Source organism: Athene noctua, chromosome 19 (genome assembly GCF_965140245.1).
Source record: "Athene noctua chromosome 19, bAthNoc1.hap1.1, whole genome shotgun sequence".
NCBI lineage: Eukaryota > Metazoa > Chordata > Aves > Strigiformes > Strigidae > Athene > Athene noctua.
In genome coordinates, this window is record NC_134055.1 from 12,966,184 (window position 1) to 12,984,374 (window position 18,191).

Sequence of the window (18,191 nt, forward strand, 5' to 3'; positions counted from 1 at the left end):
TGGAGAGAACAGATTGCTGAAAATGGCAATTGCAGAAGGAAGTCAACAATTACAAACTACTTAGATAAATCACAGAACAGTTTGGAGACTTGTACTTTCAGTTCCCCTGCTCTTTCAGCTGATTGCATGTTCTGAGTTGTTTCAGCACGACCTGAGTGGAACCACTGGTTGGAAATGCAACAGAGACCATCCTTGTTTATGTCCCTGCTGGTGCAAATGGTCAAAACTCTGCTTTTTTGAGGGGTGGGGAGATTTTTGTGAATTTTCAGCCAAATCGTCTCTTTTCTCATCCAAAAAGATAGAGCCACATCTTGCTTTTGGGAGTGGTAGTGACTGTCTTCACCTCTGCTGGGACTGGGGCTGTGGTTTTGTGGTCACATTGAATCTTCTTAAATGCAGGTTTCTGCCCACGGAGGCAGTTCTGTCCTCAGCAGTACAGTCCCAAACTTCTCATAAGCACCCTCAGGTGTGCGACAGTGTAGTGAGTTGGGGACTTGGGGGGGAGGGGTTGGCAAATAAGTCTTTAGCTTAGGTAAGCTCCAGCTTGTCATGCAGCTGCTCAGGTGCTAGTGCTGGCACAAGGGGTAGCAGGAATGTGCTTCCTGGAGAAGGAGGCAGCGCAGGATCACAGAACGGTTGAGGTTGGAGGGACCTTTGGAGGTCATCTCATCCAACCCCGTGCTCAAGCAGGCACACTCAGGCTGCCCAGGGCCATGGCCAGATGGCTTTTGAATGTCTCTACAACCTCCCTGGGCAACCCGTGCCAGCACTCTGTCATCCGTACAACAAAAAAACACTTCCTGGTGCTCAGAGTGAACCTCCCATGTTTTGGTTTGTGCCCACGGCCTCTGGTCCTGTCATTGGGGACCACCGGGAAGCGCCTGGCTCCGTCCTCTCAACGCCTTCCCTGCAGGTATTGATACACACTGATGAGATCCCCCTGAGCCTTCTCTTCTCCCAGCAATCTCAGCCTTTCCTCCTAGGACAGAGGCTCCAGCCCCCTCATCATCTTCATGCCCCTCTGTTGGGCTCTCTCTAGTACATCCGTGTCTCACTTGTACTGCGGAGCCCAGAACTAGACACAGCGCTCTGGGTGTGACCTCAGCAGTGCTGAGGAGAGTGATCACTTCCCTCGACCTGCTGTCAGCACTCCAGGCTGCTGTCACAGCCCAGGACATCTCTAGTCTTGTTTGCTTCAAGGGCACTTTGCTAGCTTAGGTGCAACTTGGTGTCCACCAGGATCCTCAGCAGCCTTCTCTGCAGAGCTGCTTCCCAGTCTGTCAGACCCCTGCATATACTGGTGCCTGGGGTTGTTCTTCCCCAGTGGCAGGGCTTTGCAATTTTCCTTGTTGAACTTCATGATGTTCCTGGCAGGCCATTTCTCCAGCCCGTCAAGGTCCCTCACTTGATGCTTCTCCCTTTTGCTCCTTTCTTCTGGTAGCTGCTCACATTTGTACCCACTCCAGCTATTTGGAAACTGCAGTGGGTCACCAAGATTCCCTCATTGTGACTGGGACTATTGCAGTATTGAAGTCAACAAGCTGTTGCAGTATAGTGTGTATGTTGATGGCCTGATTCTTACTGTCATGTCAAATTTGACATAAGCAGTATGGCGCTTCAAACTCTGATTGTGCAAAAACCTGTTGAGAATCTACCACATAATTACATCTTTTCTTTCTGTCTCAGATGCCAACTGTTGCCAGGGCTTTGCCAATGTTTGTCTAGTAACATAGTTCGTATTCTTCCTTACTCTGGTATTAGATTTTAAAAAGCTGAATGAATAGTGACATGATAACATCATATTTTCCCAGAAAAAAATATGTATTTCACTGTGACTTCTACAACTGTCCTGTCTTTCTGCTTTTCTGTAATAAATGGCTTTCTCTGATTTTGGGATCTCTAGTATTTGTGGCAGCCAGTGTTCCAGACCTGAAAATGCAAGGGCCTTGCAATACCTGCAGGGACCACCAAGGAATTTACAGCACAGCTAATGGTCAGAGAAGGAGAAAGATATAAATCCTACCAGGTATTATACTTGAGGCCGTTAGTGCGGCGGTTTAACGTGGCACGTACCGTGTTAGCACTGCAGCGAATGTGGTAAAGTGAACGTGCCCTCCCGCAGTGTTTAAACTTGTCTTGACCAAAACATCCCCAGAGTAGCAGTGGGGAAGGAATTCCCAGCCCAGCATCCCCGGAGTGGTGCAGGAGGGGAGCACCCTGTGCAGGGGGACCCTTCAGAGGGGTGTCCCAGGTGGCAGGGCTGGGTTGCAGAGTCATCAGGTTCACCCACCTCGTGGGCAGTGACTCCAGAGAGTGGCACGGGGTGACCAGGTTGGTGGGAAGGATGGAGCCACCTCGGGGCTGGCTCCAGGGAAGGGCCCGGGGAAGCCAAGGTGCTGGCTGAGGAGATGGTGAACAGATTCCCAGGGACACCTCTTCGAGCAAAGAGGTTGCATCATACCGTGTATGTGGATCTTCAAAATGTTTTCATGACTCCTCTCCGAGGAGGCACAGCGGGGAAGGGCTGGGGAATGCAGCAGGACCAGTGGCACCAGGCAACTGGCAGCGAAATGGCCATTGAGGTTCGGTGTTGGGGACAGGGGCGGCCCCCCCGGCTGCCCGCGAAGGGACAGGCTCATCACCGCCCCTGGCGTGAGGGTGTCCGTGAAGGTGTCCGGTCCCTGGCAGCCCAACAGCCAGATGTCGGGACAGGTTCGGGGAGGGGGAGGCAGTGACCCAGGGAAAGGGCCGGCTTCGCAGTCGGCTCCTCACAGGTTTTGGCCCGGATCCCCGTGTGTGGGGTGTTGGGGGCACCGCAGCGCGTCCCCTCCCCACAGCATCGCGCTGGGCTGCGGGGATGGGGGGGCTCTGCTCTGGGGTGCCTCCCGCGGCGGGGGAAAGGACATTGCAGAGAGGCTGGGGCTGGGCTCTGCTCACAGGGAACTGGTGACAGAACAAGAGGGAACGGCTTGAAACTGCAACAGGGGAGGGTCAGACTGGACAGGAGGAAAAAACTTTTCCCAGAAGGAGTGGTCAGAGAGTGGAACAGGCTGCTCAGGGAGGGGGGAGTCCCCATCCCTGGGGGTGTTTAAGGGCCGTTTGGATGAGCTGTGGGGGATGTGGGGTAGGGGAGAACTTTGTAGAGTCGGGCTGAGGGTTGGACTCCGTGATCCCGAGGGGCTTTTCCAACCTGAGTGATTCTGTGACCCCCCCTCACACAGAGGCCGTGGGGACCTTCCCCCACCGGGGGACCCTCATATAGAGGGACGGGGGAGAACACCCCCCCCCCATCCCCGGAGGCCGTAGGCACCCTCACACGGAGGGATGGGAGAGGCATCCCCCTGGCGTGGAGGCTGCGGGACCCTGCGCTGCGCCCCCCGGTGCCGCTGCCGCGGGGGCCGGAGGCAAAGGGCCCCCCCGAGGGCCCGTCGTGACCCGCGGCCGCCGCCGCGGCCGGGAGGAGTTCGCGGCCACCCTCCGGCCGCCAGGGCGCGCCGTGCCCGCCGCGCCGCCCCGTCTCCACGGTGAGGCGGCGGCCATGGCGGAGCCGCTGTGCAGCGCGGGCGGCGCCGTTTACCGCTCCCGCGACCCCGTGCGCAACCTGCGCCTCCGGTGAGCGGCCGCCGCCGGGCCCGCGCCGCGGCCCGCCCGGCTTCCCGGCTCGCCCTGACGCTGCCTCCCTCTTTCCCCGCAGCGTTCGCATCCGGCGGGTCACGTCGGCCGGGCCCCTCCTGCCGCAGGTCCCGCTGCCGCTCGCCGGCCCCGAGCTCCCGGGCCTGGCCGGCCGGGCGGCGACACCGGAGGGGGCCGGGCCGTCTGCCGCAGGGGCCCGGAGGCCTCCGGAGGAGGAGGAGGAGGAGGAGGAGGAGGAGGAGGCGGCCGAGGTGGGGTGGCAGGAGAAGCTCTTCAGCCAGGTGGGCGCGCGGCGGCGGCGGGCCTGGGCGGGCCGGGAGGGGGCTGGGGGAGCTTCTCCGCGTTGTGCCGGCCCCGGCCGCGCTCCCCTGCGGGGTCTCCTGCTTCGGGGTGGGCCGCTGTGCCCGGGCCCCTCCAGGAGGGCGTCCGTCGGCGGGTGCCGGCGCCGCACACCTGAGCCGTGGCAGAGCCGCTCTGGAGCTGGGGCTGTTTGCGGGCATTCCCAGAGGCTCTTGTGACTCTGGTGGCTTTGGAAATCTCAGCCGAAAAGTGTTTGTGGCTCCGACAGTGCTGGTGAGAGGCAGCTTTTGTGCTTCACCTGTGGTGCTCTCAGTTTGAGGTGGATCTGTACCAAAATGAGTCAGCCTGCCAGACTCCCCTGGACCGGCAGTACCGTGAGGAGATCCTGAAACTGGAGAAGACCGGAGGTCGGAAGAACAATCGCATCTTCACCTACACTGATCATGACCGATTCACCAACCTAGAGGAGGTACCAGCTCGTAGTTACACATAATCTGTACAGCAGTGCTTGTCAGCACCCCCAGGCCGATCGCAGAGGGAACGTGTGTGGGTTCCGGGTCTCCTGTGTGCAGGCAATGTACTGTGTCTGCAGAGCAGCTGCACCTGGTGCCCCACACCAGAGATGAGATTTCCCTGTTTCAGAACGATGGTCGGGGGCAGCTTGGAGGTACTTGGCCTTGTAGCATTGCTCTGTAGGTAGCTCCTGGGTGGAGTTTAGCTGTGCTTTGCCACAAGAACAGCAAATGAAACCTACAGCCTTTTAGCAGTTTGTCCTTGCATGTGGGTACGTACATATCTGTTCTCTCCTCCAAGAGTGGAGCTGTGTTTGGGAAAGATGTCTGGCTAGAATTAAGCTGGTTCCGATCTGTTTCTCTCTTCCAGCACTGCCAGAAAGTAACTGACTCAGACCATGAGGTGCCATCGTATCTGGCAGAGAGGATGGCCAATGTGAGGAGGAGGAGACAAGACCGTAGGCCAGTGTGAGTGAAAACTGGGGCTCAGAGCTTGCTCATGCAGGTTTCCTGGGGCTGGTGCCCCAACTGCAGAGCAGCCTGGTCTGTGGAAGTTGGTGGCTTGAGCTGTGTCACACTTGGAATCCGGCAGTTTGACTTCTCATTGTGGGGTGTTCAGTGCTGCCTGTGCCAGGCTGCTGATGTGAGCTGTGGCTTGTGCTGTTCTGTTGTTGACAGAGAAGCAAGCTCTCTGAAGTCGAAAATCATCACCTGGGAACCCTCAGAAGAATTTAAAAAGAACAGTCATGTGATTAACACTCCTGTCCAGACCATGTACATCATGGCGGACTTGGGACCGTATGGGAAGTAAGTAAAATCCTGAAGTGATTTTTAATTTCCCTGAAGGAAACCCATCTTCCCTCCTTAGTCAAATCTTCTGTTTCTTTCATTAGTTAAGGGGAGAGAATTCCAAGAGCTCAGTAACTTGGGCTGCTAATTTTTTCTGCCTCTTCTCAATTGGGAGGTAACTAAGTGTATCCCTCCAAAAGGCTTCTCAAACTAATTTAGGAAAGTATGGGTGTGTTTGTTCCCTCTGTACCCCATGTGCCTTTACCAGCTCTGCTGTTCCAGAGCAAGAGAGTGTCCATGTTCTTAGTTAAACTGTGTTTCTTGACGTCTTCCATTAGGCTGGGTCACAGGGAGTATGAGCACGTTCTTTGCACAGTCAAGGTGGACAGCAATGGGGTGATCACAGTGAAGCCTGATTTCACGGGTGCCAGAGGAGCCTACCGGTGAGTGGGACAGGGCTGGCACCTCTCGTGGGACCGATACAGGGCTGGAATGGCTGTTTCCTGGTCCCTTCAGGACCCCTGATCCCTTCAGGCCGTGGATCAGCACTTAAACTGAGGGATATTTTTTAGCTTTATTCCAGAGATTTCTAAGACAAGATTATTGTGTACTGGTGCTTGGCGTCGCTGTGTGTGTGATGTGTGAAGCTTTGGTGCCAGTCTCCCTTTTTGAGGGGCTGGTGCTGGCAGACGCTTGGGAGTGAGGAGGGGCCGTAGTGCCCTCGTGTCGCTGCGCAGGCCTGGCGGGGGGGCCTCCTCTGTCAGGGTGGCACAGCTGATGCTGCCTGTGCCTCTTCTCCACATAATGGAGGAGTTTTGCCCGTGTGTTCTGGGGCTCTGCAGGATCGAGCAGGATGGAGAGAAGCGAGAGGTGTGGAAATACACCATTGAGAATGCGTCTGTCCGGGTGCAGCCAGAGGAGGAGGAACGCGAGCAGCGTGTGTTCACAGACGTAAGGACTGGCCTCACTGGTTGTATTGACTAGGTCTCATCTGACAGAGGGAGCTCAGACCCTCGTGTAGATGTAACTGTTAGTGCTGTAGACCCGTAAAGCTGACAAAATGAGTGTCACTGGCAGTGTCTTGTCATGCCCAGCAATTTGAGAACACCAAAAAATACGCCCTGACAGCTTCATTCCTCACTCTCGGCAGAGGCCCTGTCCAGTATTAGCTGTGCTGGCCTCCCACTGCAGCGGTCCACATAGTGAGAACTGATACAAGAAAACACCTAAATTTGTGCCTTTCTAGTATCACCTGCCAATGTCACCAAAACTTCCCTCCTGAGCAGCAGGCAAACCTTTCCCTTGGTCTTCCTCTTGCTGCCTGTATACTCACAGAATGATTTCTTGCTACCCTTAATGGCCCAGGGTATTTGGATCTCATTTTATGTCTCGATCTTTCTGAATTGCCTTTTTAGCTGTGGCAGTTTATAAAGGTACTTAATGTTTTAGTTTTTCATTTGTACGTTTCCTTACTGTTTTTGTGGTCAGTAAGGAAATGATTTCTCTACTCTGATCTCCGCTCTGTTGATTGCATTGGAATAGTTTATGTCTGTGTTTTTAACATGTGATTTAAGATATGCTGATTCTTGGGAGCTTCTTTTTCCCTTTGAGGTCTTCTCTGAAGCAGAAGTTCTATGCAGTGTTAGCAGTTACGCACCTTTGTTGTATTGGATTCTTATATTCCCTATAGCTGCTATAACAATTAAAACCCCCCTGTGTGCTAAGCCTGACAACAATTTAAATTGGTTTTCACTTATATCCATTACAATTTTTGCAGTAAGTAAAATCATATATAATCATAAAGACTCATCCACATGTTCTGTGTTCTCAGCTGTATGCTCGGCACAAGGAATACCTCAGTGGTCTTGTAGGCTCAGAATTTGAAATGGTGAGTACTGTGGCACTTGGCAGGGACCTGGAGCCCCACGGCCTGTGGAGGCTGTTGGCCTGATGAGTGTGGCTGCTGTTTGCACCACAGTTTCCAAAATGTTTCATTCTGGGGATGTGTTGGCAGCTTTTACCTTGTGGCTTCCAACAGAAAATTGGGTCAAAAGGGACCAGTTGCAGTGGGTATGGGGCCTGCAGAGATCCATCCTGCATCTGTGGGACCATCTGCAGAGTGTGCTGAACGCTGCAGTCTCACATGCATTGTCTGAGGCCTTTGGCTGTGATACTTTAAGAAGAAAGGAGGTTTTTATATCTTTTGGGGTAGTGGTTGCTGTTAACAGCTTGAATGTCAAACACATCTATGTGTCAATCATTCAAGTAAACAACCCCTCCCAACCCCAAACTCATGCACAGTTTCCCTTCTCACTGAATTACCCAGACTGCAATCTTTTTTTCTCAAATCTCCTTTGCCAAAGTGTGAAAGTTGTATTTTCTGTATTTCGACAGAGTGTCTCAGCTCATCCTATGCTTGCCCCCGTCCCCCCCTGCCTTGGACAAGGGCAGGAACACTACAGGAGAAGCAGGACTATGATTTCTGCAAGTGACTTCTTGCTACATTTTATAGCCGTCTTGAAGTCTGTAAGAGACTGATTTACAGAATAGTAAACTCCTGCAGTCTAGGAATTCGGTCTCTCTTGAGAGCCTCTCTCCAGAGGGACTGTTCACTTCTGGAAAGTGATAAGAGAAGTTGGGAGTTCTACCTGGCCAGCAGAGTGAATCGTTCATGTACGAGTGTCTGTGAAGTACTTGTGTGAGACCCTGTTGGGAGGGGATTGTATGAGGTTCCACCAGTGGTCATTGAGCTCCTTATCTTGTTTATCTGCTTGTTCCTACAGACTCTCCCTGGAACACTGCGGCTTTTTGTGAACGGAGAAATAGGTGAGTCCTTATTATAAAGAGTAACTGCAGGGACAAATTTAGGGTAGCTGAGGCTAAGAGGGGTCCAAGGATTCCTGGATCACAGGTCAGTTCAGAGGAGGTAGTTCTCTCCCTCAAATGGAATTTACATTGACCACTTGAGTGGAATTTACGGATTGGGGGTTACAAATACTGCAGCTGTTCTATGAAGACATACAGATCTGAAAAAAGAAGAGCAGATTGGGAAGTTAATAGAGATTATAGCAAAGAAAGCGATTAAATGTGTGACTTCCCCAATCTGGTTAGTGCTATGGGGACAGGGCCAGTCTAAAGGAATCTTCTCTGAGGGTGATACCCTGTTCCTTTGGAGACCCTGGCTTTTCCCGGCTTCCAGCAGGAACTGGTTGTCCCTGAGGTTATTGGTGCTGGCTCTCCCAAAAGTCTGCAGTGAGTACTGGAAGAGCTTGTGTGGAAGCGAGCAGCTGGAGTTCATTCTCTCTTCTCAGTTTCAGCTCAAGGCTATGAGTATGACAACCTCTACGTTCATTTCTTCGTGGAGCTGCCCAGCCGTAAGTATTCATGTTTCCAGCCATATCACAGCACTTTAAGGAGTGAAGCACGCTTTGGCTGCTCTGCCAGATCAGCTCTGCTGAAAGTCAGTAAATGTCAGGGCTGGGATCTAGTCAGGGGTCTTCAGGGCTGAAATTGCAGAACTCAGTTGTTTGAACTCATGTCTGGGAGAAAGTAGCATCTTCCCCTCTCAAATCTGACAAATCAGCCTGGGACACAGATATCCAATGGCTTCTCAGCCAGCGGCGTGGTGTCCAGCAGCCTACCCAAAGTTCATCCCCTGCACTGCAGAGAACAGCCTTCCTGTCTCCTCCCTCCCAGCAGTGACCTTGTTTGTTTTCAGTGCTTACCATCATGTTCTCCTGTTTTGTGCTGGCAGTAACGTGTTACATTTGGACTGATAAACAAGGTTCCCAGCACTAACATGCACATTGTCCTGCATGTTTAATTCCCCTGAAGCGATGGCTTTGCCTCCTCTCTCTGCTCATACCCTGATGTCTGGCTGAAGAGGTATCGCTTTTGCTACTCAGTACATTTAGATAAGGCTCTGCTTTTCTCTTAAGATGGAGTTGGTGCTTTTCATCGACAGTTCAGGGCATTCTGGGGAGCAGCTATTGCCTGGAACAAGATGGGGTGGGACACACAGAGGGGATTTCATTGTGGGTGATGCCACCTGTTATTCCAGTCACCCAGGACTGCTGTTCTCCTCGAAGCTGCTCTAGTTTGTGAGTCGTCCCTCTCATCAGCATGCTCACATTCTCCTCTTCTCCCAGAGTGGTCGAGCCCCGCGTTCCAGCAGCTATCGGGAGTGACACAGACCTGTGCCACCAAGACCATGGGCTGGGTGAGGACACTTCCAGACCTGCAGAGCAGTTTGAACGGGCATTCTCTGAAGTGGAATGTGTGTGACAAGCTACAGATGCATTCAGCAAAGCTCCTGGCTTGAGAGCTCCTCTCAAGGGCAGAGCATGTTTGGGATTCTCCTCATGCTAGTTTGCCATTTTTCAGGGTGACACTGTGTCCCAGATAAAACTGCTTCAAAGCAGTTTCTGGAACCTCACTTTTTTCTTCCTTCTGGCTGATTGATAGCCTTTGAAACTTTGATTTTTGTGTTCTCAAATGCTCAGAGTTAATGAAGCATTCTTCTGGCTTGCCCGGGGCAGGAATGCACAGTCTCTAAATGGGTTTCTCAAAATGAACCCCTCCTCCTATCTGGGAAGTTGGTTTCATTGCTGTCTCCAGCTCCTCTCTTACAAAAACTGAATTTTATCAACTTTTTAATGTCTTTTATTTGAGTTAGTTTACATATTACAAAAATCATTATACAACATTTCAGTAATACTACTGTTTGAGGTATTTTGCTTGGCCCCTGTAAAGGTTGCAGTGCTGTATTAGTTATGCATCTGGCTGAATTGACACTTGAGGTGTGTTACTCTTTCCCATTTCTCATTATTTTTAACAGCCTGTTCCATCAGCGTGGCACTTGGGAGTGTATGGCAGTCCATCATGCAGTTGGATGTTTGTTGGTGTGATGTGATTGATCTTCTTTGGGCATCATTACTTCTTTTCCACCATTAGTTCTTCTCTCCCTTCTCTCTGTGCCCCCTGCAATGCTAGTGATGAATTCTTTTGTCTGGGAATTTGATCTCTACCCTTTTCTTTTCTAGGATAAGGTGGCACACTTCTGCTACCCCTTCACTTTGGATATGTTTTTCACCCAAGGAGATGAATCAGAAGGTGTGTTTCCTTGTTGCTCTGAAATGTGAAGCTGAAATCCTCTGATTGCAGTGTAGGCATTGTGCTGTCTGGCATGCTGTTGGCCCCTCAACAAGGTGAAAGGACAGATTTAAACCGAGGGAAGTGTTGCTCATTCAGCAAATGTTCACGCTGTCACCACACAGCCTCTGGACACACACTGTGCTCACCCTGCCCAGCAGGACATTAGCGCTTGTATGGATGCGTTGGTGTTGCCCTGCTGCTGGGCTGTGGTCAGCCTCATCCAGTTGCAAAACTACTTGGATCTTAGCTTGTCTGTCTCCAAATGCCTGGCATGTTGGTCTGTGTGCCCATGCCTAGGACTCTGCAGCAGAGGAAACGGGCAGCTTTTCTGTGCGCACAGCTAAAACTGTGCTGAGTCTTACGTCTGTAGACACACTCAGTGACCTGTATAATCTTTGTATAGTTTATGTCACTCTAAAACTTTCTGCTCTATTTTAAACTGGGCTTCTCTGCTGCTTCCCTATGCTACTGCTGCTTCCTCACCAACCCCGTTGCTCTTTGGATTGCAGTTGCTAGGGACAGCTTTGTGGCATGCCTTGCCACTTGAATCCAGCGTAAACTTTGGATTTCAGTATTCAACCAACACTAATGAATTTTCAGCCTAGAATAAACATGATGAGTTTGTTTCAGTGTGGAAAAAATAAATCCTTGGAGACCTGTAGGAGAATCCAAGTTAATAATCCCCTAATAATGGTGGGAAAGGTCAGAGATAGAAAGGTTCCTCTGTTTGGCATCAGATCATTCACAAAAGATTGTCTTGTCTGTTCAGAGATGCTTGAGGAACCAGTTTGAACTTGCCCTCAAAACAAAGAATTTTCCCAGATTTTTGACGTCTTATCAGTAATTTTGTTATCATTCTCAAATCTGAAGTTTCAGCTTTTACAGGGGAAAATAGTCACCCATACATCTAGATTAGTCACTGTAGAAGATACAGAAAGGGCTTCCTACTGGTGGAGTTGGGCATTTAGCTTTTTTTTTTTCCTCTGTGATAGTCTCCTTCCCAAAGCTGTGATCTGCTCCCCTTCCTTGCAGACAGTCTCCCTCAGTGGCCTGTTCTCTACTTTGAGGTCCTATCCCTGGATTTCTGGCAGAGGTATCGCGTTGAAGGGTATGGTTCTTTGGTGCTGCCAGCATCTCCAGGTAAAACATACTTGGGGCACTGTGTTAACTGTCTGGGAGAATAATTTGAGTGATTCTATTGGGAATGGGTCCAGCTGGTCCTGGGGAGGCTTTGCTTTTGGGTTCTGAAGGGGATTGTCCGCTGTCTGGGGCAGCAAAGGAGGATTTGATGCATCCTGCAAGATCCTGCCTTGCTGCAGAGACACATCATGTGTTGCTGTCCTTGCTCCTTTGGTGGTTCTCTCAACAAAATCTTGTGTGATGAAGCTGTGGGGTCATGCTGCACATCCAACTTTGCTATGGCAGCGGCCCTCTCTGTCCCATCTGGCATCGGAGGGTCCCAACGGTTCTGAGAACCAGGTGTAGTGAGGAGGTGCTCCTCGTGGGCTCTGGGGTGTTTGGACACTGGCTCTGTGCCCGTATGGGGCCAACTCCTTGGGAAGGTGTTACAGAGAGAGCGTGCAGCGTTCCCGTTTCCAGCCTCCTGTGGTTTGGGTCAGCAGGGATCCATCTGCCACGCTGCCCTCTGTGACCCTGAGTAGATTGTTGGTTGTAGGTGCTAAGCTGTCCTGTTGTCCCGGGTCAGGTATCCACATGCTCACCACCCCTACCTGGCGTCCCGTGGAGCTGGGGACAGTCGCTGAGCTGAGGAGATTTTTCATTGGTGGATCTCCTGAGCTGGAGGACATAACCTATGCCAGGATACCGTCGACCTTCAAGGTGGGCTCAGCTGCAGGGCATTGCTCTTGCTGGGAGATTATGCTCCTAGCTTCAGGTGTCTGTGGACAGCCTGGACCAGATTTGAACAAAGACGAGCTGCTGGTCCTGTCCCTCTAACTAAAGACATGTCTCCTCTGTGAGACTTGTGGTCATGAACAGAGGAATGGGTGAGTGCTGAGGCAGATCTCTGTGCCTTCTAAGGTGCATGCAGCTTGGAGAAGTGGGGAGCATCAACCAAAGCCTTGACTTACCCCTGCCTGTGCTGGCCTGGTCCAGAAAGTGTCTGTCAGATCAGCATTTGTTATTGGCTGTAGACTTCTCCCTGTGTTTTCGTAAGGAATCTGGGCTGTACTGCACCTGGAACACTTTCCCAAAGCAGGAAGCCGATGGGTGTGAGGCAGGCAGAAATTTCCTGTTCTTACGAAAGCTACAGAGGTGCTTCTGGTGTAGTGAGCCCGTTGATCTTAGCAGCAGCCCTGATGCAGTTTTTGAAGCCTTCCTCCAGCGCTGCACTACCAGCTTGCCAGTGTTCAGGTCCTGCCCTCAGCGCAGTTCTGACCTCGCTGTCAGGGTGCAGCAGGGCAGGCAGAGCCTGAGCCCACAGGAGCACAGTGCCTGTTTTCACCGGGGTCAGTCTGCTGCAGCAGGTTGCAGCCTGCAGTTGCTCTGACTTGTGCCACCTTTTCAGGGAGAGCGTCTGAGCCGCTTCGGTTTCCGCACAGAGACGACCGGGAGCGTCACGTTCCGGCTTTACTGCCTGCAGCAGTCTAAGTGCGTGCAGCAGCGTGAGTACCAGCTCCGTCTCATGGGCTGAGTTTTGGCAGCCCTGACCTCCTGTACTTCTGTGCAGAGCCTTCCTGGAGACCAGCGCGCTGCGGCAGCGCATGCAGAGTGTGCTGGACCGGCTTGGAGGCTTCAGCCAGCAGAGCTCTGTCTACAGTGTCCTGGGTAGGGCTTTCAGTGTCATTCTCCCTGGCGAGTCTTTGGCTCACTTTGGCCCCCTTTTTTACAGAATGGGCAGGGTATTTCAGAAGAAATTCATTACTGTGGGGATAATTGCCACCTCCATGAGCTCTGAGTCCATTGCAGAGGTTAAATGTTGTGTTCTGAGCTGGAAACTTCATCAGCTTTGAGCAGGCAGGAGGGGTAACTGCCCTGTGAGGGCAAAGCCTAGGCTGGGCTGCCCAGTCTGGCCTGGCACTGAACACAGCTTGTGGTGCTGATGCACAAGCTGTGTTGCTGGTCCCGTTACCCGCAGAGCAAAGACAGTGTTGGAAAGGAGAGAAGAGAGAGCAGCACAGCCCAGGTGCTTTGTTGGTGGAACTTAGTAGTAGGAAGTGAGACTCCTGCTCTGGGAGAGACGATATTCTCTGGGCAGACTTGGGCAACGGAGCTGGGGCAGGGTCTGGAGCACAGGTCTGCTGGGGGAACTGGGGGGGTTCAGTCTGGAGAAGAGGAGGCTGAGGGGAGACCTCCTGGCCCTCTGCAACTCCCTGCCAGGAGGGGGCAGAGAGGGGGGATGAGTCTCTGGAGCCAAGGCCCCAGCGCCAGGCCCCGAGGGAATGGCCTCAAGCTGCCCAGGGCAGGGTCAGGCTGGCTCTGAGGAAGGATTTCTGTGCAGAAGGGGCTGTTGGGCGTTGGAATGGGCTGCCCAGGGCAGGGGGGAGTCCCCGGGATCCCTGGAGGGGTTGAAGAGTCGGGCTGACCCAGCGCTGAGGGATCTGGTGGAGTTGGGAACGGTCAGGGTGAGGTTCATGGTTGGGCTGGAGGAGCTTCAAGGGCTTTTCCAACCCAGATGATTCTGTGACTTTGTGATTCCGTGACTCGTCCCTCCCCTTGCTGGAGGCTGGCTGATGTGTTCTGACTTGCTGTCACCTGCTGTGTTGCAGAGGCTTTCCAGAGGGCACGGCGTCGGATGCAGGAAGCACGTCAGAGCCTTCCTCAAGACCTGATCAGCACTTCTGCCTCCTCCGTGCACCCGCCGCAGGAACCGTGACCTCTGCTGCTGGGGAGCAGTCAACATCTTCTCTCCACACAGTGTCCCTTGGTTCAGCAGGACGTGGAGCTGGTGCCTGGGAGACTTTGAAGCCCTTTCTTTGTTTTCCTGGGATGGGGGAAGGAGTCTGTAACACATCCAGACCCAGAATCTCTGCGTTTCCACAGGTGCCTGTGGAAGGAGCCCCATTTTTTCAAGGCATTTTGTTTCCAGGCCCTAACAATACAGCCAATTGTTCACATTTCTGCTGAGCAGCCTGAAATACTGACATGGACCTTGTAAACCCTTTAACACCTCTTCAGGAATTGAATAGTAAAAGATTAGAAAAATTTCAAGTCTATGTGACTTGGTAAATTTAGTTTTCTTTTTAAAGAAGAGGGTGGTATTGAAGGTCGAGGTATGAATGCTGATTGAGATTTAAGGAAAAGCATAGATAACTTCTTGAGAAGTTCTGGTAATTGTTAGCGTTTGTAGCTAAAGGTCAGTCAATAGTTAAAAGAATCTGTTCACCTGTGTCTTAAGATTGATTCATTCCTAGAGAGAGCTTTGCCACGTGTAATACATGAAATCAAAGCAAAGGAATGATGTTTGCCAGAATGAGAACTCAAAAAAAGGGTTACATTCTGTATTTTGTTGTGTGTGCCCCTAACATTCCGGGCTCTGCAGTGATGAGCAGGAGGATTCTTTGTTCAAGAACCCAACAGAAAACTCCGGTTTGTTCCCCATAGTTCATAGCAGAGCTCTGGCTGGGGCTGGATGGTTTGCAGACAGCAAGAGCAGATTATAACATTTGCACAGCAGCTGAACTTTGAGCTGTTCAAGATGTTTGTTTGAGATACTTGTTTGTTCATTGTTTCATCTCTGATTGCAGTAGATGAGAGCAAAATTTAAGAATAAGTTATTATAAGCAAAGAAACAATTCTTCCAAAGTAAAACACTGTTAGTTTTTCACCTTTGTACTTGCAGCCTTCTTGGCCTGACAGAGCAAAATGATGTTCGTAAAACATGTTTTGGAGAAAGCCTTCAGCAAATGTTCTTTGAATATGCCCTTTTATAAATTAAACTAGAAAATTTCCATATACATGTACATGTATGAAAATGTCACTGATCTTTTAATCAGAACTGGCACTGGGTGCAGGGCTTGTGCCCTGAGCTTGCCAAGGAGCCCGGCCAGCCGTGGTGGGGGTCCTGCCTTCCCCAGCTCCACGCAGGGGAAAGGGGGGATTGCCCGTGGGGATAGGCAGAAGGGGAGGGCAGGGCCCCCCCTGGAGCTGTGAGCGTTTCCCCTCTGCAGGAGCTTGTCTCGGAGGGGAAGTGTGGCAGGAGAAGGGAGAGGAAGGGGCAGTTGTGGGTGCACAAGAACTTGGGCCAGGAGGATGCTGGTTAATCAGATGGGGGACCTGGCAGACTGGGGGGTCTGAAGGGAAGATGGGGGGGGGCTGGAGGGCAGAAGAAGCCCGCAGCGGGCTCAGTGCTGCAGACTTGGGGGGCCCAGAGTGGTCTCTCAGTGAGACTGGGGGGTCTGTGCTGTCCTTGGTGCATGGCCAGCAGCCCCCCAGCTCTGGCTACGTCAGCTGCAGCAACATAGCTGGTTTCTCTTGAGCTTTCTCTGCTTCTTCCTTCAGGGCAGACGGGAGCTGCGGTTGTTTTTGGAGTGCCAGCTGAACTTCCAGCTGAACCCGCATCTGTCTGAGGCTGGATCCCGAGACCCTCCCGGGGATGTGATCTGCGTGGGGGCAGGAGCCCGCTGAAAGTCCCCAGGGGCCTCCTGGGCATCTCATTAAATAAACTATGCAAACAAAGGGTAATTGCAGAAATGTTGGCTTGGTGGACAAGAGGCTGTGGGCAGTTGGCAGGGCTTGTGTGATGCAAATCAGCAGCTCTTAGAAATTCCAGTGTGAATGTAACAGGAAACGAAAACCTAGAAATGAGTCACTGAGGGGGTTGAGGGGAACAGCTAAGAAGTCAGACCCCAGGAATGGGTTTCGCTGTCAACCGAGGAAGATTTGGGCTGTGATAACTTAGAACTAGAGCCTTGCCAGCAAACCTGAAATGCCTCTTTGGCTTGGTCCTGTCCTAGTGCATGCGCTGGGCTGCCGGGGCCCTGCTGCCTATCTTCGTGCCACTGAGCTGGCAGCCAGAGCCCCAGGAGCTGCGTTTGGGCAGGATTGGGGCTGCGGGTGCTGGGGGAGCAGGAGCTGCAGCAGGCCCGTGCCCTGCGGAGATTTAGCCACTGCCATGGTGTGTGTGGAGGGAGAGGTGTATTCTATGTGCACTTCAGGGCTCAAGTGGTCATTTTAATAATGTTTAATACAACTACCAGAGGCTCCTTGTTGGCTCAGTCTATTTTAATTTTGGCCACTGGGTTGGAGTATCAGAGGAAAGCTCCCTGCAGACCCTCTCCTGGCAGTGAAGTGAAGGAGTGAGCTGCTTTGCCTTTCACCCTCAGCTGCCTTTTTATTTTGCTTATTGTCTTCTCAAGGGGCAGCCTGCATTCTCTAAAGCTAATGTCAGTATTTGAATGCAAAGCAGAGTACAGCTGACCGGAGCAAAATCACACTTCATTGGATCAGTCAAAAAATAAGTGACCGTGTGCCCCTTTTCCTGCATTGAAATGATTGCTTTGGTTTGCTTGAATTACTCTCATTGCTTTGGTTCAAGCAGGTTTTTAAAGTGAATCCTAGTGCTGCATAGACTGGAGATACTTCCATTTCTCATCTGTCAAGATACTTTTCTAGAGTAACACCAAAAATCAGAAAGGACTGATAGAATCAGACCTCTATATTCACAAATTCTTACATTTAAAAAAAAAAAAATCTGACTTTCAAAACAGTTGGGAGGGTTTCTACAATTCGTGAAAGAGAAACTTGTCTTGGAGGTGTGTGATGAGAGAATTGGCCCCTTGGGCAGGTGGAAAAGGTGGATTTCCTGTGACTTAATCTGGCTTTAGGAAGCCAGAAAGTTCAAGCTGGATGTCAAGATCTAGTCCACTGCTTCATTCAGTCAACATCTCCTTGACTTTATCAAAGCCCGAGAGATGTTTCTTCAACCTATTCTTGACAGAAAGATCAGACTACAGATCATCCCTTCGAGGTGTTTGGGGTTTTTCTGCTGTAGCAAATTTTCTTGTACAGAGCAACTGATGGTGGCAGCTTGTGCATGAGCTGAGCAAAGTCTGTTGTCAGGCTGCTGGTGGAGGCATGAGGAGGAGGGAGCGTGTGATTCCTCCCAGGCGGTTATTGTTTCTCTGGGGGGTTCCCGTCTGTCGTGGTTGAAACCCAGCCAGCAGCACATCACAGCCGCTTGCTCACCCTCCCCCTCACAGTGGGTGGGGGATAGGTTTGGAGGGGTAGAGGTAGGGAGGCTTGTAAATTGAGATAAAAACTGTACAAGGAGCAGCTGGGGGAACTGGGGGGGTTCAGTCTGGAGAAGAGGAGGCTGAGGGGAGACCTCCTGGCCCTCTGCAACTCCCTGCCAGGAGGGGGCAGAGAGGGGGGATGAGTCTCTGGAGCCAAGGCCCCAGCGCCAGGCCCCGAGGGAATGGCCTCAAGCTGCCCAGGGCAGGGTCAGGCTGGCTCTGAGGAAGGATTTCTGTGCAGAAGGGGCTGTTGGGCGTTGGAATGGGCTGCCCAGGGCAGGGGGGGAGTCCCCGGGATCCCTGGGGGGGTTGAAGAGTCGGGCTGAGCCAGCGCTGAGGGATCTGGTGGAGTTGGGAACGGTCAGGGTGAGGTTCGTGGTTGGGCTGGAGGAGCTTCAAGGGCTTTTCCAACCCAGATGATTCTGTGAATAATGCTAATAATAATAGTAATAATAAAATACACGAGTGATGCGCAGTGTGGTTGCTCACCACCCACTGACCGTTCCTGGCTAGTGATTCCAGAGGACGGAAAATCCTGAAACCACAATACTGGAAGAGCTGGAACTTCCCAGCCAACCCTCCACTGAGCATGATGCTGTATGATATATGT

The 18,191-nt window shown here is 51.9% G+C and overlaps 1 protein-coding gene across 4 annotated transcripts; it reads left to right on the forward strand.

Moving 5' to 3' along the window:
• The first annotated feature begins 3,520 nt into the window (after positions 1-3,520).
• MKS1 (MKS transition zone complex subunit 1) lies at positions 3,521-16,139 on the forward strand. 4 transcript variants are annotated; one of them, XR_012634832.1, is made up of 18 exons: positions 3,521-3,612; positions 3,695-3,914; positions 4,247-4,402; positions 4,816-4,913; positions 5,124-5,252; positions 5,573-5,677; positions 6,077-6,185; positions 7,066-7,122; positions 8,018-8,060; positions 8,546-8,608; positions 9,383-9,453; positions 10,277-10,346; positions 11,421-11,528; positions 12,094-12,227; positions 12,916-12,998; positions 13,078-13,175; positions 14,117-14,390; positions 15,849-16,139. XR_012634832.1 is itself a non-coding variant. In XM_074922803.1 (17 exons), the coding sequence occupies exons 1-17, from the start codon at positions 3,539-3,541 to the stop codon at positions 14,221-14,223; spliced, it is 1,725 nt and encodes a 574-aa protein (XP_074778904.1). In that variant the 5' UTR covers positions 3,521-3,538; the 3' UTR covers positions 14,224-15,178. The 4 variants fall into 4 exon arrangements, 2 of the variants coding, with proteins under 2 accessions (XP_074778904.1, XP_074778905.1); XR_012634833.1 differs by having other exon boundaries at positions 15,854-16,139; XM_074922803.1 differs by lacking the exon at positions 15,849-16,139 and having other exon boundaries at positions 14,117-15,178.
• The last annotated feature ends 2,052 nt before the right edge of the window (positions 16,140-18,191 follow it).